General features: G+C 42.8%; 1 protein-coding gene, 1 long non-coding RNA gene and 1 pseudogene across 2 annotated transcripts in view; 1 reads left to right on the forward strand and 2 right to left on the reverse strand.

Annotated features, from left to right (window-relative positions):
- The window catches only part of F8 (coagulation factor VIII), a 110,457-nt gene that overhangs the window by 20,316 nt on the left and 70,000 nt on the right, over window positions 1–20,141 (reverse strand). The window contains exons 15-22 of the mRNA XM_016133454.2: window positions 9,974–10,127; window positions 8,333–8,545; window positions 7,835–8,063; window positions 7,453–7,635; window positions 5,940–6,056; window positions 5,247–5,318; window positions 4,061–4,146; window positions 750–905 (exon numbers count right to left, since the gene is read on the reverse strand). Coding sequence (XP_015988940.2) covers window positions 750–905; window positions 4,061–4,146; window positions 5,247–5,318; window positions 5,940–6,056; window positions 7,453–7,635; window positions 7,835–8,063; window positions 8,333–8,545; window positions 9,974–10,127 — 1,210 coding nt within the window. The remainder of the gene's footprint in view (window positions 1–749; window positions 906–4,060; window positions 4,147–5,246; window positions 5,319–5,939; window positions 6,057–7,452; window positions 7,636–7,834; window positions 8,064–8,332; window positions 8,546–9,973; window positions 10,128–20,141) is intronic.
- The window catches only part of LOC107504329, a 71,653-nt gene continuing 61,576 nt past the window's right edge, over window positions 10,065–20,141 (forward strand). Inside the window, exon 1 of the long non-coding RNA XR_001595462.2 lies at window positions 10,065–10,170. This is a non-coding gene — a long non-coding RNA (uncharacterized LOC107504329). The remainder of the gene's footprint in view (window positions 10,171–20,141) is intronic.
- LOC118608054 lies at window positions 13,811–13,929 on the reverse strand (annotated as a pseudogene).

Genomic DNA, 20,141 nt, shown 5'->3' on the forward strand with positions numbered 1-20,141 from the left:
CCACCAGATGTTTTCTTGCACAGGGCCATCTGAGGGCTTTGAACTTTATTCTGAAGACCAAAGGGAGACATTGAAAGGTTTTTGGCAGAGAAGTGATGAGATGATTATTCTGAAGAAGATGTGTAGCTTTTATTAGAGAAGAGACTGGAGGAGACTAGTTAGGAATGTGCCATACAAGGTCAGGTGTGAGGTGATGGAGCCTTGGGCTCTAGTGACAGCAGTAGAAATGAAACGGGAGACGTGAGAGGCGGTACAGAGAGAATTGGCGGGATTTGTGGATCAAATCACCAGGGGGAGTAAAAATGAGGGGAGCACATTAAGGGCCTCTGAGCTCACCCCCAGAGAATCCATCATTTCCCAAGGTGTGGAAGACACACGTCTTCATCTCCATTCACAGTTTTGCCCCGAAATTCAGTCCTTTCATTAACTGCCTGCTGGGCATTCAACCTGATTGCCCGGCTGTCACCTCGAACTTAGAATACCCGTAAGCAAATTCACAATCTTATCAATACACCCAGCCCCGAATCACGTTTCTGTCAGTAAAGCATCTCTTCATTTCTATTACCTATGAGATCCTGACGCTACCACTTTTCCGTTTCTATAGCCATAATCACTTCTATTACCCGTAAGTGGAAAACTGCTTTTTGGAGTTAAGTTTGTAGATGCTAGGAGTGTTTGTCCCACACCTGGACTCTGTCAGAAGCTCTTTAAAAGATTCATGCATTCTCTTGAAAGGGCTAATTACATACCATTAAGGTCCCAGTGGAATTCCCTCGATAACTCCGCCAGTTTTTTCCATCAAGACTGTACATGATGATAAACTGGGAGATGTAGAGGCTGGAGAACTTCTGACGGGCACCCTGGGTCAGGATGCTGTGTATCAGCATTGGTGCCAGCAGGTCCACCTGCCAATGAAAACAATATTTTAAATGCATGTATCTCCTTCTGAAATTAATTATCGGCCTGAGGAGAACCTGGGTTGGCACAGATACGCCCCCCATTACCCTGGATGAGCGGGTGAAGCAGAAACCAGTGTCGAAATGTGGGTGCGCGTGAAGCTGTGTGGTGTATGATGGAAGTGAGTAGGTAAGGTGCCTACTGAATTCCCGGCCTACGTCCTGGAAAACCACCACACTTCGAAATCACTGAGCCCCCATTTTCTCTACACACATCCTTTGTGCTGCACGCATGACCCGCATAATCTAGTGCTTTGCCCACGCATAGGCCTCGCCAAAGCCAGTTGCGTCCCTTCCCCCCAGACCAGCCCCCATCCTAACACCGCTGTCCGTGATACGCTGCTGCCCCTCCTTCAAATGTTAGTTCAGGGCTGATTTCCCCTGGTCAGCTTTTCCTCACTCTCCCGGATTTACTTCCACTGCTTTTGCGCTTCTTCATATTGTATAACTTCACTGTAACAAGCACGTGCACTTTATCATGAGTTTCTTTGCGGATCTGCCTTCCCTCATTAGAGTGAGATCCTTAAGGCAGTGAATCTGAGTCACCTGACCTCTGTTTCAACCTCTTTATCTGTAAAGTGGCGATAATGGTATTTATCTCAAAGGGCTACCAGAAAGATTAAAGGGATAATAGGTGCAGTGTGCTGAGTTTAGTGCCCCGCACATACTGAACACTTAATAAGTGTTAGTTTTTGTATTCTCACCAGTCGCAGCATCTAATAGGGCATCTGGTATAATGCCGATGTTCGGCAGAGGTTCGGGAATGAATGAGTGAATAATGGCAGAGTGGCAGGAAGCATGCAAGCGTGACAAAGGAGTGTCTACTATGGAATTGCAGCCTCAGCCACCACCCTAACGAGTACGTCAAGCCACTTCTCACAGATGCCTGGCACACTCGGATGGGACTGATCATGACTCTTTTGCTTAAGGACCGTCTCTTTCAGTGACGACAAGTTCCATCCATCCACACACTCATTTATTCAAAGAATAGAATTTTTGCACTTGTGCTGTGGCAAGCACTGTTCTAGTTACTGGGAATACAGTAGTGAACAAGAAAAAAAGCCCCGTCTTCATGGAACTTTAATTTGAGTTGGAGAAACAGATTGTATATCATATATATGTTTTTATTTGTTTACAGCATCAAGTAGTGATAAGTGCAGGAGAAAAATGAAGCAGAGAACGGGACAGAGAGTGACAAGGTCTTCTGAAGCTACGGCGCTGTCTTTTCCCAAATTAGATGTTATTTCCAGCGGAAGACACTTCATTTTTCTCCTTGGTGTCATGGCATGAACAACTGAAAGTTCGAGGTACAAAAATCATGACTTTTGTTGAATCGACTTACACTATTTCTTCCTGTAGCACATATGAAGGATCTTTCTGGACCACTGACAATTTGTATCTCCTAGTAGTTTTAATAAAGCTCGACCATGACTTTGCTAAAATATGAAAAAGTTTACTGATCAAGTCAGTAAATTATGTGAAACCGGGGAGACTAGGAAATGCTGTGGGAGACAGAACCTTGGCCAGCTGGGACGATGGGTCAAATCTAAGAAGTGGACACTTAACCGAGGGTATGTCACTCAGAGTTCCTTGGCAAGGGAATGACACTCTATTTACTGGTGTCATCATAGTGAGAAAGATGTAAGTCCTTAAATGGAAACGAGGGTGAAGTTACAAAAAAAGAAATACAGAGAACAGATGCGGGGCAGCCCGATGAGATTAGAATGTCCGCTGTATCTCTGTGCTCAGGTTGACTGAAAGTGATAACCACAGAAATACAAGATGGGAACATGTCAGGCAGCCTCGCAAACAAACAAACAAACAAACTACTTAGGGATTAGTGAACAAGCCTCTCAAATCGAGTCATAATTGGCAGCACCTACAAAATGAACAAAACAAGGGTGCTGTGACGTGGCTGTCTGCGAGCCGATGTGGCATTGACTGATGTGTCACTTACAGGTGAGCCAGTGTATTTTTCCTGATTCCTGTTCATTATTTTAACCTCAGGAGAAGTAGAAGAACAGATGTAGCCTCACAGAGGGGAAAGTACGTAGGGGAACGTCCTTGGCCAGCTCCGAAGGGGGAGGAGAAAGCTGACGTGCTCCGAGAGCTGAGTGGAGCTCGGGGAGGAAGGTGGAGAGAGGCGCATGCGCATTGGGCCCTTTCCAGGCTGTGAGTACCGGACATGGGGGGCATGTCAAGGAGCTTGAGCGCAAAGCTGGAAGCAGAGAAGTTCCCTCCCTTTTCCTTTTTGGGGTCTAGAGGGAACCCACCCTCGTGGTTAGGCAGAGGGGCTGAGGTGGCACTTCCGAGCTGCCCTCAGCCCTCACGTGGCATGGAGGGGGCCAGCAGTGCCCATAGGTATGCCCTCAACGGGGTCACAGTCCTGACTGATCACATGTTGACACGATAATACTTTCGGATACGTGGGGTTAAATAGAATGTATTGTTAAAATGAATTTCACATGTTTCATTCACAACGTGGCTACTGGGAATGTAAAATTGCACGTGGTTTGCATTTGTGGTTCGTGTTATATTTCTGTGGGACCGTGCCTCTTTAGAGGAAATTGGAAAGTGAGAAAATCCGAAAGACTGTGTCATTTAAAAACAAACTGAGTTGACCCAAAGACGCTTTCAGTTCTCGGCTCCAAGTTGGTTTGCAGGATTAGAATAACTTCGGTAGGTGTTTCCTGCCATGCAGCAGCATAGAATTAGTGAAGAAGACGGATTCAAATTTACAAAATAAAGAAGCCACGTTTTCTTGGCTCGTGTGGTGGGAGATCGACCCATTTGTCCTTGTGTTACAGGGACTGAAGGACTCAAGGACACCTTTGTGGTCGGAGGCATCTAATTATGGAATACACAACCTTGGGAGGTGGTGAGTTCAGTGTTGTAGGAAGTACTGACATGATTTAATCCCAGTGGAAAGAGCAAAAACACATCAACAGAACACATCAGAGTGTGCAGTTCTACTCCCGAGGTCTTTCCTCGTCTGTTACCTGGAGTGTGATGGAAATAACTTCAGTCAGTATAAGAGGGATGCACAGAGCTGTGAGCCCGCAACAGGCGTACGCGATGCAGTGGAATGTGTTGCGTTTTCTAACCTTGATCCAGGAAAAGGGATCCTTGGTGCTCCAGGCATTGACTGATCCGGAATAATGAAGTCTGGCCAGCTTTGGGGCCCACTGTCCTTTGCCCAAGAAAAGGGAGAAAGAGCAGATTCAGCCGGGTTGGGTCTAGACACTTGGGAATAAAATTACTCTCTTGAGAAAAGTTAATCCTAGCTGTGAAGAAGCATAAAGCCCAGGGGTATCAATGACTGTTTTCCTTGTCCATTTTATTTCCTAAAATTTAATAATTTTGTTGACCATTAGCACCTCTCATTCGCTGATACCGGGATATGTTACCAGCACTACCAAATAATATCATTATTTCTTTATTACACAAGGGATGTTCATTGTGGAAACACCAGCAAATGGAAACTAAAACATAAGTAAAAATAAAAAAGTAAAGAAAAAAACGTCATCTTTCCATCCAGAGAAAAATAGTACTATTTTGATATATAACTCTCAGGCCTCTTTTTAAAGGGAATTTATTCCCTTCTAAAACAGAGAGAGGTTGGCCAACTTTTTTTTTCTGTAAAGAGTCAAATAGTAAATAAATTTAGCTTTGCAGTTCATCCGGGCCCTATTGTAACTACTTAGCTGCTGTTGGCAGAGTGATTACAAATGAATGGTCGTGGCTCTGTGCCAACATAAGATTGTATTTACAGATACCGAAATTTGAACCTCATATATTTTTCACGTGTCATGAGATAGTATTATTCTTCTGTTTCTTGCCAACCATTTAAAAATGGAAAAATCATTCTTAGCTCGAAGGCCATATGAAAACAGGTGGCAGGTGGTGGGCTGGGTTTGGCCCACAGGCTGTAGTTTGCAGGCAGGCCCCTCCCTCGAAAACAGTATTGGAGAAACCGAATAGCCTAGTCAGGCTTAAGTGTCACTGCTCAGAGAAAACGAGCTTCTTGTTGCAGTGAACAGAAGGGACTCAAGAGGAACAGTACTGAAGGCAGACAGGACATTTAAGGGGGAAGTGGCCTCACCCAGATGAGAAGTGGCAGTGGCCTGAATTAAGATGGGCAGAGTAGGAAATGAAGAAAAAATAGATTTGTGAAGCATCTAGGAAGTAGAAGTAATAGAAGCGTGGAGAGGGATTGGTTATGGGAATCTCCCCAAGTAGAAGTGAAAAAGGTATAAGTCTGGTTCTCGGAGCGAAAGTCATAGTATTTACCATATTGTCCTGAGGCTGTAATCTGAAAATCTCTGATGTGTCCAGAAGCCATTCCCAGTGGGGTCTGACACTCTGAAATCAAACGAGGGGGACACGGTAGCTAGAAGTGCAGGAAATTCAGCTTCGCAAATGCAAGTCAGTGGAAGCGGGAGCAGACCAACAAATGCTCGTATTTTTTAGTGTTTACTATGTGCCAACAACTGTACTAAACCTTTTATTGTTCTATCTCATTTAATTCGCCCCGACAGGTAAATGCTGGAACTATGCACGTTTTGCAGCTGAGGAAAGTCGGGCCCCGGTGTGAGTAGACTAGTGGTTCTCATACTTGTTTCGGGATAAATCTCAAACTCTTTTCAAGCGATACTTGTAAATTATCTAAGTTGTATTTGGCAATTGGACTAAAACTGACTTTCAAAATTTGCTCTTGGAGCTTCACAAAATTGTGAAAATGGAGAGGTATACTTTTTTTAGCCCTGGTTTGTTAAATATTTAGAGCTTTGGGTTCAAAGTGTTTAAAGCTTGAAGCCTATCTGCCTTCCTCTGATGACTTCTACCGGCAATGTTCCTTTTAGATTTGACAATGACTCTGAGTTCGTATTTACTTCTTGACAAAGTCAATCATTCTAGGAAGGGGAAAGACTGGACAGAGGTGGGCTGGGCACGCGGGGGCCCTGCGCCCGCATTGGCACTCACTCTTGCTGTACACCAGAAAAAGTGTGCTCATCCCAGCCTGCAGGTGTTCCCCAATGAGGCACTCTACTCGCCAGACTCCAGCTTTGGACGGTAGCATTTCCACGGTCTCAAAAACACCTTATCGAAAAACAAGAGGAAGAAAAATGATTTCATTTAAAAAAAATGAGCATGTGATACATTGGCTTATGCAGAATATCAAAGGAGATCAGCCTAAGACAGTCCCACCACTCTGGACCCCTGAAACCCAGAGTGCTTACTATGTGACCCCTATAGTTGGAGGTACTAGACATTGAGCTGTGACAGCCCCTGGCCCCTGGGAAATGGGAGAGATGATGAGGGAATGCTTGGGTGGCAGAAAAAGGAGGAAGCCCATGCATTAAGTTCATCAGCTTGTACTCTGAGTGTTTTTCGGAGCCAAAGGTGTATTTCTCATTGACCATGTGGGCTCCTTGGGAGAGGGAAGCCAGGGCATTGCGAGGTCCTCACACATCTAGTCCGCTATGGCCGCCTTCAGGGCAAAAGTAACCCCAGCGGCAAAAAAAAAAGCTGAGAAATGAGTGACCAGCTACCCAGAGTAAAGCCAGAACCAAGCAGGTCAGGGGGATTTCATGAGAGAGGGTCCCGAAAGGGAGGCTGTGAAGAGCCCCCGGAAGTTCTCTACAAGAAGAGTCAGCTTTGACTGTCTGCCAGGCACACGCAGGGTGAAGCTGCCTTCCGAGAGTGGCACCAGTCACAAGCAGGTCCCCTTCCCGTGCTGGGGCTCAGAGCAGCAGCCAGCAAGGAGGCGTGGCAATGATGTGCATGAGGCAGAGGACCTCCTTCGCCCAGTGCAGCTTCCAGCCTGGCACACGCCCCAGTTGGGGGAGGAGAGGTTGCAGTTAAATGGATTTAACTCTGAGTGTTTTATAAAAATAAAACTCCAGAGTTTTTATTAATATCTTAGGTGGACATTATAATTTCTGACAAACTATATTCGTAATGTGTGCAGTGAACACAGGACTGTTTACAGGACTGTTGAGAGTGAGCAGAAAAGTCACCGGGCTTACCCGAATTTTTATGCACAAATGGGGCAAGTTTATTCTGTTAAACCTGTTTTAAAGGGACAGCGGAGACCTAAAACGAAGTTGTGTTTTGATCAACACCGTGAGTAGAGCTTGGTCGACATACCAGTCACAGACATAAACAAATCCCTCCTTGGGGACCTACTGGCACCACGTGAGATCTGACATGAAAAAAAGATCATTCCCCCCTGCCCAAGAAAGTGATATATCATGAATTAATCATTCATTCTGTTCGATGTCCTTTATAGCACATTATCTGTGTCAGAAACGATCGTGTTCTTTTGCTAATTTATTTGTTATCTCTCTGTCGGGTAAAGTCCCTTGATGAAGTAAGTTACCCGAGAATGGGGAGTTTGCTTTGTTCAGCGATCGAGTCCCCAGTGCCCAGACCATTTCGAGTAAGTGCCCAACCAGCGCAGTAGGTAGAAGGAAGAGCGTAGACGGGCGCGGACCTGGGTAGAGGTTGTAGACTGCCATTTTATACTCTTCTTTTTTCCGTACAGTGAACACGTGTCCGCTGAAATGAACAGAATGGATGTTTTCATTGCTGCCCATGCTGAGCAGGTACCAGCGGGTCCTTTCATCCTGAGCCATTACCAAGCCGGGCAGAGTGTCCATCACATAGCCATTGATTCCTGGAGAAGGAGAACACAGAGGAGGCTGTCAGAATCTATTCTGGGAGTTTCCCTTCCTCCACTCCAGCCAAAATGACCGGTTCCTATGAGGATTCCACTCGCATACGTACACTGCCAATGCATACAGTGCCCGAGCCTCATTGGACATAGTGCGTGCTGGATGTCACAGTGAGTAATGTTTGGGGGCGGGATGTATTACCGTGGAAGCGATACTTTTCTTTAAAGGTGGGGTCGTCCATCTGGATCTTGCAGGGAGCCTTGCAGTTCCTTTCCACGTTTTCAGTGAAGTACCAGCTCTTGGTCTCGTCAAAAATAGTGAAAAACAGAGCAAATTCCTGCACCGTCACTTGTCTCCCGTGGGCAGGGTTCAGCGTGTTTGCGCGACAGATCAGAAGCGGCCCCATCAAGCCTGAGTGCACGTCTCTTTCCTGGGAGGGAAGATGCCCCCGTGGTGAGTGCCCGCGTTCTCGCCTACGAACCACAGCGGATGGCGCTACAATCCACCCCCCACTTTCCCAGGGCAATCCACCCTCTCAGTGGGCCGCAGAGTGATATTTCTAAAACACAAATATGATGCCACCTCCCCTACTTAAAGCCTCCCATTGCACGTAGGGTAAATACCAATATTCTAAGAAGACATGGCAGGGACTGTTTCTTTTAAACCAGAAGGTGGCCAGCACAGTGTAAACTGCTTTACCAGATCAACATCAGAAAAGTAAGCCCAGGCTTTGCAGTCGAACTCGTCCTCAGTGGGTGCCATGTGATGTTGAACTTTCCAGAAGTAAATTTTGGTTTCGTTAGGCTTGACAAACTTCTTTCTAGGTTTCACTCCTTCCCTCTGATCTTCCTCATAAGAAATAAGGCTGGAATAGAAGGAGTAGGGACGAGAGGCCTGGTTTTTGAAAGTTATCTGCAGAGCAAAAAAAAAAAAAAAAGCAAGTATCTTAGGGTGTGTAGTCCTGATACTGATGCCTCTTTGATGGGTTTTATCCAGGTTTTAATACCCGGAGGAAGTTGTGCAAAAGATGGATATAAGATGGATGTTGTTAGACCCCAAACCTCAAGATCTGTAGGGGAAACTCTGGGGAATTTTCAAATTAAAAACAAATTTAAGGCATGTGCTCAGAGCTGCGAAGGAGAAAATTCCTAAATACCCAACAGCAATTTCAAAGTAAAGTGAAACTGTCACCACAGGGATTTTAAGAGACCATAATCCCGGGAGTGTACACTTCAGGTTCTTTATGACAAATGCCAGGATGAAGGCAAATCGTCTCTAAAAAAGGCTTGGTTTTCAGATTTGAAAAAAATCATATATGTTTCATAGGACATACGGAAAGTAAAATCAAAATCAAGGCAGAAAGAAGTCACTCACAATCCTATAATTTTAGATCCTTCTATATCCTTCACGTAAACCATCAGTTGGGACACTGAGTGACTACTTTTGGGAGAAAATAAAACTCCTTTGTTCTTTGGCTCACACAGTGTACTGAAATGACTTCTAGCTTATAGAAATTACTGATGGTTTTAAAAGTTAAATGTTAAGAAATTAAACTTTAAAAGAAAGTTGAAGAAAGTATAGGTGACCGTAAGGAAAAAAAAAACAAACCTCTGTATAGGGAAGGATTTTTACAAACACAAAAGCTATAAAAGTATCATAAAGGAAAGATCTGTGGATTAACTCCTAAAATATCAAACTTGTTTTTGTTTAAAAGCCACTATATATAAATTTAAGAGACAGTAAACTTGGAAAAAATACTATTCACTAAAATGACCAATGATCATTAATAAATCAATGATCTATAATATATGAGGTAATATAAATTAATAGAAACACTGCCTCCAAAAGTGTCAAATGTGCAAAGGACATTAATAGACAATTCATTACAGACAGTCTTAAATGTTCACGTACGTTGCACTTTTAGAATTTTATCTTAGGGAAAGAGTTGTGATTGCAGCTTTATTTAAATAGTGTAAAAACTATCTAAAAGATCGTTCAACATAAATGGTTAAGTAAACCGTAAGTTCATGTAATAGACTATTATACCATCACTTAAAAAAAGATACTTAGGAAGTGTTGTTAATGACGTAAGAAATGTTCATGACATGATATTTAGTAGAAAAGAAGTAGAATTGTGTAATTTTGTATAAATTTGAATACATAAAGAGAAGACTACATAGGAAAAAGATAATATTCACCAAAATGATAATTACGAGATTATTTTTCAACTTCTTTATTTTCTTTAAAATTTTTCGAAAGCGAGAATATGTTACTTTTTAGACTCAGAAACAAAAAATATAGAGAATTAATTGTCTTGTAATTCCATCGTCCTCAACTCACCATGATATTGTCTTCGACTTCTGCTCGTATACATGGCCCCAAGAGTCCCAAGTGTTCATTGAGTTCTCCACGGTACAGGGGCTGAGTGAAGGAGCCATCAGTGAACTCCTGGAAAACCACCTTCTTGAACTGAGGGACCCCTCCACTCTGAGCCCTAAAGAAAAAAGCAGAGGAAAAGCAAGATCCTCATGGACCAGGTATCTCGTATTCTTGCCTTCCCTGTATATGAGATAGATTTAACAGAACCGATTATTCACTGGAAGTGTGAGGGGCCAGGGGTAGGGGAGCAAGAGGGACTAGAGACAACTTCCAGGTTTCTGATTTGGGCAAATGGTGATGCAGTTACCGAGACAGGGAACCCCAGGGGAGGAGCAGGTGAGGTGTGAGTTTTGGACACACGGGACATCTGTGTGAGTTAAACTGCCAAACGCACGGGGAGGCTGGGAGTTCACGAAAGAGGCCTAGATGAAGATCATCCATATTTAGACGCTCTGCAAATCACGTGGGTGGCTCATCAATACAGCAGTGGACAAAGCTGTATTCCCAGCAGCCGGAACAGGGGCCTAGCACATGGCAGCTGCTCAAACACTATTTCTTGAGTGTTAAACGGACGTAGGGTTTATAAACATTCTAAATATAAGAGAGCCCCAGGGTTCAGTCCTGGGATCGCTTTTCTTTTGGAAAAATCTCTTAAAATCGTGAATTAAAATGATACAATAAATACATAAGACATAAACGCTTTCTGTAGAAAAATGCAGCCAGCATCCAGAAGACCCACTGTATGTACCGTTCCAGTCACAGCCTCTCTGTCCCCACTAAAGGGGGCCGCCTTTCTGATGTTTAGGATAATTATTTCTTTGCTTTTCTTCACAATTGTGCTACTTACGTATACATCGCTAAAGAATGTCGTTTAGTTTTGCCCAATTTGAAGTACGTAAATGGAACCATATGGTATGCGTTCTTTTTTGGCTGGCTTCGCTCAGCATCACGGTTGTGAGACTCACCTACGTTGTCGTGTGCAGGTAGCTATAGTTTGTTCATTCCCATTGCTCCGTGGTATTCCACGGCGTGGATGCACCTCAGTCATGGACATTCATTGCAGTCATTTCTAAGTTTTGCTGCTCACCCAAAGTCCTGTCATGAACCTTCTTGTACACATCTTTGGGTTAACACGTATATGCATTTTTGTCGGGCACACACCGAGGCGCGGAATTGCTGAGTATGCATGTGTCCAGCTTTGGGAGATACTGTTTGCAAAGCTTCTGCACCAGTCTCCGTTTCCATGTATGCAATCCATTAGATCCAGGTCTTCATAAACACTTGTATCGACAGTGTTTTTACAGTTTTGGCCATCCCAGTGGTTGCATAGCAATGTGTCTGTGGTTTTATTTTGCACTTCCCTGATCGATAATGAACTTGAGCATCTTCCCTCATGACTAGTAATAGCCATTATTCCTTTGTGGAATGCCTATCCAAGTTTGGTTTGTCTGTTTGTTTTTCCAATTTTTCTACTGGATAACCTGCTTTTTTATCAATTCAAAGGAGTATAGTCTTGATATGAGTCCTTTGTTGGCTTTTTGTGCTACAAACATCTATCCTGTGACTAATCTTTTAAGTCTTTTTTCTTAGTTCATAATCTCAACACTGTGAAATTTATCAAGAATCCTTCATGGAAAAAAAATCCTTCACAGTTACTGCTTTTTGTATCTTGATGTCAATTCTCTTTTTCACCCCAACCCTGAAGTTATTAAAATATTCGCTTACGTTTTTCCTTCTAAAAGATTTATGGTTTTATGTTTACGTTTAGACCTGTAACCCAACATGAGTGGATTTTCATGTATGGCGTGAGTTAGGGATCTGTTTCTCCATATGGGTGTCAAAATTCCCCAGCACCTTTTATTGAAGACTGCTCTTCCACTACACCTTTGTCATAAATCAAGTGTCTTGTATGTGTGAGTCCAGTTTTGGTTGTTCTTTTTCATTGACCTCTTTTTACACCCCAGTGCCAGTTACCACGCTGTCGTAATTACTATAGCTTTAAAATAAGTTTCAATATGTTAAACAATTCCTTCTACCTCATTTTTCATCTTTAAGAGGGTCTTGGCTATCCTTGGCCTTTTTGCATTTTAAAATGAGCTCGTTGGATTCTACGAGAGAAAAGACTTGTTGAGATTTTCAGTTGAGTTGTACTGAATCGATAGGTCAGTTTGGGGATAATTTATATTTTCACATGTTGTGCTTCCCAGTCCATGCACGTGGCACACATTTGCATTTATTTAGGTCTTCTTTAAACTCTCCCGTTACATTTCCAGTTTTCCCATAGAGGTCTTAAAATTTTTTTGTCATATTTATTTCTAGGCACCTCTGACTGTTTTGTTCCATTGTAAATGGCATGCGCATTTAACTTCATTGTCTACCTGACTGCTGCTATTATATAGATATATAATTATCTTTGGTATGTTGGTTTTGAATTCTACAAATGTGCTAACCTTCTTAGTTAATTCTAATCATTTATTTTTAGATCTTAAACATTTTTTTCTTTGTGCCCAGTTCATATCACCTGTAATCAAGGACCCTTTTGTTTCTCCCTTTCCAGCCTTTCTACCTTTCGTATCTTTTTATTGCTTAGATGTGTTGGTTAGCACCTCCAGTACAGTCTTGAATCTTGAATAGGAATGGTGATGAGGGGTGATAGGCTTGTTCTGTATCTGCAAAGGAAAGCCTCAGTGGGTCCGCATCAAATATGATGCTTGGTGGAGACTTTTTTAAATTAAAAAAAAATTATTTATTTAAATTGGTTTCAAGTATACAGTGCACTGATCAGACAACTATAGAGTTCATAAAATGATCCCCCCAATTGCTCCCTCCCTCCCCCAACCCTTCACCTCGCCATCATATTAATGCTGACTGCATTCCCCAAGCTGTGCTCCCCATCTCCATGACCGACTATCAACTACTAATTTGTACTTGGCGGGGATTCTTGTAGATACTTTCTCGGGATAAGGGAATTCCTTTCTATCGTAATTTTGCTAAAGTTTTAAAATCATGCATGGATGCTAAATTTTAAGTAAACACTCTTCATGTAATGAGAGGGTTATATGTTTGTTCTACTGTGTCTTGCTAATGTGACAGATTACAATTGTTCAAGAAAAAGGTAAAGCAACCTGGTAATCCAGGGATTACCCTGAGGTAGTTGTCTGTCCTTGTATCAGGGCCTTTTTAATAACTCCTGATATCTTCAGTGTCATTCTTTCCTCTTTAAGATTTCTCTCTCTATAGCACTGCTTTAGCTACGTATCACAAGTTTCAGTACGCCATATTTACATTCGCATTTGGTTAAAGATATTTCTCATTTCCATTATAATTTCTTCTTTGACAGATTATTTAGAAGTGTGTTGCTTAATGTCCAGTTAACCTTCTAACTGAGTGAGTGTTTTATTAGAGAACATGTTTTATATGTTTTGTTTCCAGTCCATTAAAATTGCTTGTTTTGTGGCACAGCATATGGTCTACTTTATTAAAAGTTCCACGTGAACTTGGAAAAAATGTTAAACTTACAGTTGTTGGGTGTGTTCCATTAATTATGTTCAAAGCTGTATCCTTATTGACATTTCAGTTTGCTCTTTAAATCAGTTATCTCTAAATATGATCATGGATTTATCTATTTCTTCACTTAATTCTGTCTGGTTCTGCTTTATATATTTTGAAGCTGTATCATTAGTTTAACACAAATTTTATAATTTTTTTTAGGTGAGGCAACTTTTGGTTGAACTCACAGATTGCAAGGACCTTGTCAGCTTACAATCTCTTAGTTTTTAAATTTTTAAAAATTTTTTACGCCTCCAGCACCTGGTCTTCCTAGGTGGTCTCCTATCCACGTACTAACCAGGCCCGACCCTGCTAAGCTTTTGAGATCAGGTGGGATCGGGCTTGTTCAGGGTAGCATGACCATAGACAGATTAATACAAATTTTAGAATGTTATGTGTGCCTATTGAATTGACCATTTTATTATAATATTTCTCCTTTATCTCTAGAAACCTCTTGATTTAAAAACTAATTGAGTCTTTATATTTTAAGCCTGTCTATTGTAAACAATATGTCATTCTGGTTTGTTACCATGAGGTTCATTTCCATCCATCCTTAACTATAGCCACCTATTTTAGGCTCATAGTCATTGAAGTTCTAATGCACTCCGAAAGCGCTACATTTTTTAGTTTTTGACATCATATTTTATATCTTTTTGTTTTGCACATCCCCTGACTATTTATTGTAGTGATAGCTGACTTTGCTACTTTTGTCTTTTAACCTCCATATTAGCTTTTTAAGTGGCCGGTTATCCATGTTTATTATATATTTGCCTTTTTCAGTGAGATTTTTTTCCCCTTTGGATTTTCTCATTTCTGGTTATGGCCTTTTTTTTTCTGTACAAAGAAGACCTTTAACATTTCTCGTACAGCTGGTTTAGTGGTGGTGCACTCCTTTAGTTTTTGCTGCTCTAGGAAACGCTCTCATTCAATTCTGAATGGTAACCTTGCTGGGTATAGTATTCCGGGTCGTAGGTTCGTTCCTTCAGTGCTTTACGTTTTCCCTGCCACTCCCTTCTGGCCTCCAGAGTCGCTGCTGAGGGACCAGCAGACAGCCTGATGGGGTTCCCTTGTGTGTGACTTGTTTCATTCTTGCTGCCTTCGAGACTGTCTGTTATCGTCAACATTTGCCATTTTAATTACAATATGCTTTGGTGTGGGCCTCTTTGGGTTCACCTTGTTTGGAACTCTCTGTGCTTCTTAGACCCGGATGTCTCTTTCTTCCCCCCATATTAGGAAACATTCAGCCATTATTTCTTCAAATACACATTCTTCCCCCTTACCCTCTCTCTTCTTCTGAAATTCCTACATTGTGAATATTGGAGTGCTTGATATTGCCCCAGAGGAGCCATATGCCATCCTCATTAAAATATTTTTCATTTCGCTGTTCTGATTGGTGATTTCCACCATTCTTTTTTTCCAGGTCACTAATCCATTTTTCTTTATTAACTATTCTGCTTTCGATTCCTTCTCATATAGTTTTCATCTCTGTTATTAGATTCTTCATCTCTGATTAGCTCTTTCTTTTTAGCATTTTATTTCTTATTATTAGTTTCAAGTATACAATACATCGGTTAGGCATTTATATAGTTTATGAAGCAATCCCCCGATCACTGTCTTCCTTCTGGCTCTACACACAGCTGTTACCTTCATTGGTTATTATATTTTCTAAGAATTTGTTGAAGTGCTCTTCGAATTCGTCTATTCTACTTTCAAGTTTGTTCAGCATCCTTATGACCGTTTCTTTGACTTCTTTATCAAGCAAACTATTTCTTTCCATTTCACTAGAGTTTTTCTGTTTTTATTTCCTTGTTCCTTAATTCGGAGCATATTTTTCTGTCTCCCCATTTTGTTTGACTTTTAGCCTTTGTTCCTGTGAGTTAGATGAAATAGCCATCTCTCCCAGTCTTGAAAAAGTGGCTTCTGTGCAGACTCTGTGCCGGATGGTTTCGGCAGGCCGGTTGTAGTCGGGGTGGGTGTGGGCGGAGCCTGGTGGGCCATCCGGCCAATAGGAGTGGGTTCTGGGCGGGGCAGCCTGGTTATGTGTGTGTGCAGTAGCCCTGTGTTTTGGCTCTCCATGGCCAGAACAGAGTTGAGACAGGGTCGTCTGACGTGCGTGTGCTTCCTTGCCCTTCCCATTGGGGCGGGGCTGCCCAGCGTGTGTGTGGCATGCCCTGTCGCTTTGTCTGTTGCCCAAGCCAGGTCTGGAGGGGCTGCCCCGAGTACACTGTGTCAGTGCCCTACTAGTTCCACACTTTCTCCAGGTGGGGCAGCCCCACATGCCCACATAGCCAGGTAGGTGTGCACAGCAGTGCCTTACCATACCCGCCGGATCAGTGGCTGAGTTGAGGGTCCCTGTGTGCACATGCTGTGCCGCCTTCCTGTTCCAGGATCCAGCTCCAGGAGGGGGATGTCTGGGGCTCGCTACAGCCAGCCCTGCGGGTTGGCCAGAGCACCTGGATAGATCCCCTGCCCGCCATCCCGGTGTGGGGAAAATGTCAGCAGTGGTGCTCACCAGTGCTTTTGCTGTCGTCCAGCTCCCTGAGCTCCTGGAGAGCCTCCCCAGGCCCCCAGCCTTCTCCGTGTGGGCCCCCTCTCCTGTCCGTCCTGCAGAAGCTGCTCCGTTGGCCCAGTTGTCTCGCCTCTCATATCTTCCATTCGGTATCACTTTTCCGTTGTCTCAGTTATATCGTTAGGATATTTTTATTTTTATTTAATTATATTTTAGGATATTTTTAGTGAATTGTTGCTAGTGGTGAAATTTCTGTTACTGTTTGTCTGAAAATGTCCTTTTCGTACCTTGATTATCGTATCACGTTTTTGATGGGGCAGAATTCTACCTGGCAGTTATTATATTTCGATGCCTTCTAGGTATCATTTCCCTGTCTTCTATCTTTCATTAGTACTATTGAAAAGTCATGTCTGTGTATCTCATTTGAATATATGCTTTTTTCTTTGGCAACTTTTAAGAGTTTTCTGCAGTTTCACTCTGATAGAACATGCCTGGACATTGATCTTTTATTCATCTTTTTCAGGATTTGTTGAGCTCCTTGAATTGTGCGTTGATGACTTTTTTTCAACTTCGGGATATATTCAGCTATCAGTTCTTCAAATATTCTCTTCTAAAGACTTCCTTTCCTTCTAAAAATAGGTTAGTTCTTCACACTCTATCCTCTGTGTCTCTATTCTACTTCCTCAAAACTTTAGTGGCTCAAAACAGCCATTTTATTATACATGACAATTTTGTTAAGTCGGGAATTCTGGCAGGGCTTGGCTAGGTTATAGTTTCGCTCCTCATGACATCCAGTGTGGCCACTCAATGGTATCAGCTGGCAGCTGGGCTGGTCTGGAGGGTCCAGAATGAGTTCATTCACATGTCTGGCGCCTCGGTGGAGAATGTTGAACAGCCGACCTCACCTGAGACTCTTGGTTAGAGGGCCTACACGTGACCTTTCCAGCATGGCCGCACCAAGGCAGTAAGATTCCTTATGTGGTGGCTGGCTCTTCCAGGGAGGGCATCCCGAGGGAACTGGAGGAGAGCTGCCGGGATTTTCTACCCTGGCCTCAGTAATCCCACAGTGTCCCTTCTATCACATCTACAGGTCACATTTCTGTTGTATTTTGTTGTTCACAAGGGAGTCACATTGCCAGCTCCGATCAAGGGGAGGGAAATCAGACTCCACCTCATGAGAGGGAGCACAACAAGGTCTCAGAGTACAAGAGCATGTAGGACCGGATATGTTGGCACATCCATCTTTGGAAAATACATTTGGCCATGGTCTTTTATTATCTTTAGTATTTTCCATTAAAAAAAAAGCCTCTGCATGCTGCAGTCCATGTATTTTTTTTTTACTTACCTACCTGTTCACCAATTCTTTCTATTCAATACATAGGTCTTTTAATAACGGTATCTAATGATTTCTTCATCTTAAGTCTGTGAGTTTGTTTTGGCTCTCTATTGTTTCTGTGGCTTCTTGCTTATTTTTTCTTGTTTGTGTTTCTGGGCATTGTATCTGAAATATTTGTGAAAATAAGTTGAGGCCTAGGATGTTGGTTTCGTGCACTAGAGAAGTTTTGTTTTCATCTGCAGCATGTCTGCAGGTACTGCCAACCCAAGACTGGCTTAAATTATGAAGAATAGAGATTCCATGGACAACACAGATAACAGAAAATTGGGATGGAAGTCAGTGAAGCGCAGGTGACCTGGTTTACCTTGAGGGTGTAGCCCTTTGGGGGCCCAGCATAGAGTGGGCATGGTTTACATCTACTTGACTCCCTTGATGATCCCATCAAGCCTTATTTGAATACTATCAATATGCTTATGAATCCCAAACTTATATCTTTAGCACAGCCCTCTTCCTTGGACTCCATATACCCAAGTGCCTACTTATCATCCCAATTTGGATGTCTATGGGCACCTCAAACTAAATATGTACCAAACAGACCCGTGAGTGTTTCCTCAAATAAATGTTATGTCTCAAGCCTTCCACATCTCATTAAACATCACCATCATCCACCTAGTTGTTGAGGACAAAAACTAAAAATCTTCGAGTCCTCTCTCCCCATCCCCCCGTACTCAGTCTAATAGCAAGCCCTGTCTGCTTATCTTCCGAGTGTACTCAACAGCTTTCTATTTCTTCTGACTTTTACCACCACTGCCCAGGTCTGAACAGCTGTCTTCTTTTATCTGGATGACTGCAGTAGCCTCTTAACTGGTCTTGCTGCCTCCATTCCTGCCTATGGGAGCCGTGTTACTCAACTCCATTTAATTGGCATTCTGTGGAGTTTGGACATACATCAGATATCTGCTCTTGCCTTCCTACATCCATCTAGTCCATTAAACAGATATTTATTTCAGTGTCTATTCACATCAGGTGCTGTTCAAGGTTCCGGGGATATGCCATCGAATAACACCTTCAATAACACCTGCTCACAATGAGCTGACCTAGTTGGGGAAGATAGACAATACACATAGAATGCATAGTATTTCAGGTGCCGGTAAGAGCATTGAAGAAGGGTGGTGGGAGATATTTGTATGTATATAGTGTTCAGGGAAAGCCTTGCTGATAAAGTGAAATTTGAGCATCAACCTGAACGAAGTGAGAGAACTAACAGCGGGGTATCAGGGGCAGAGAATTCCAAGCAGAAGGGAAAGGGCAAAGACCTAGAGAGAGGCGCATGCTTGTTCCATATGAGGAAGAGCAACGAGGTCAGAGCGGTTGGAGCAGAGTGAGAGGGAAGCAATAGGAAGAAGTGAAGGCAGAGAGATTTCGGAAGGTCCCAACCCGTAGGCCCCCGAAGGCCATGGCGAGGGCTTTAGAGTTTACGCAGGGAGAGATGGAAATGCACTGGGCGATTTGGAGCAGAGCAACCATCACAATCACGATTCGAAACTTTAGCTGCTGTGTTGGGAAAAAGATCGAGGGCGAGTCTGGAAGCTGGAAGGCCAGTTCAGAGGCTGTTACAGTACTTTGGGTGAAAGTCGATTATGGTCCACACCAGATGGTAGCCACTGAAGTGGAGAGACATAGCTGGAGTGTGTGTGTTTATAGAATTTATTATTTTAAATAGATTTTTGTAATAGAAACAGTGGATACGCATTATAGAAAATGCGAAAATATAGACAAACATCACTTTAAAATAAAAAGTTACTTTTACAGCAACTAGAGTAACAGTTTATTGTAGGTCTTCCCTTGTTTGGTGACCTGTTTTGTATCCCTGGAAACAGTCTCCACCTTTCCATTTCAGTACATTTTCGTCTTATGCACTACTCAGTCCATAATCAAACTGATTATTTTTTTTGAAGTTCTAGTTTGTGAGAGAAAAAGAGAAGTGAAGAATGACTTCAGGTTTTGCAGTCTGAGTAGCTGAAAGGAAGGAATGGTCGCTGACTGCCGTGAACAAGGCCGGCAAACAGCAGGTTTGGGGAAGGGGCAGAAGCTGCTGAGAGTCTGGTTTTGTACACATTAAGGTAGGGAGCGAATGTGCGAATCTCAAGGTTAAGGGAGAGATCTGAGATGGAGGTACACAACTGGCCTTGTCTGCATACACACAGTACCTAAAACCATAAGTAAGAGTAGATCGATCATCACAAGACGAGTGTAAACGAAAAAGAAGGGAATTTAGAGAACCAGTCGCTATCCGGAGCATTCTAACATTTAAAGGTTGGTGAGATGCAGAACTGGCAAAGTTGACAGAGAAAGATTGGCAGCGAGTTGAGTAGAAAAATGTGAGAAAGACGGCATCAGAGAGACCAAGTAAGGAAATGTATAAAGCATGGAGTAATCTGCTACCGAATACTCCTGAGAGTTCGCCTAAGCCGAGGACTGAGACTTAGTAATGTAAAGACTGGCAGTGACCTTGAAACTGCAGTTTTTATGGAATAATGGAGATAAGAGCCTTTTTGGAGTGGCTCAAAGAAAGCATCCGAGAAAAGAAGCAGGGGCAACAAGTAGGGGAAATTATTTTAAAATGTGTTCCATGAAGACAAGGGGAGACGTCATAAAGCGTGATTGACACCGGCGAGACTAACGCAGGGAGAGGGAGAAAGCGGTGCTGGGGGAGAGAAAAGCGGCAAAAGGGG

This window comes from Rousettus aegyptiacus, unplaced genomic scaffold (genome assembly GCF_014176215.1).
Source record: "Rousettus aegyptiacus isolate mRouAeg1 unplaced genomic scaffold, mRouAeg1.p scaffold_m13_p_9, whole genome shotgun sequence".
NCBI classification, from domain to species: domain Eukaryota; kingdom Metazoa; phylum Chordata; class Mammalia; order Chiroptera; family Pteropodidae; genus Rousettus; species Rousettus aegyptiacus.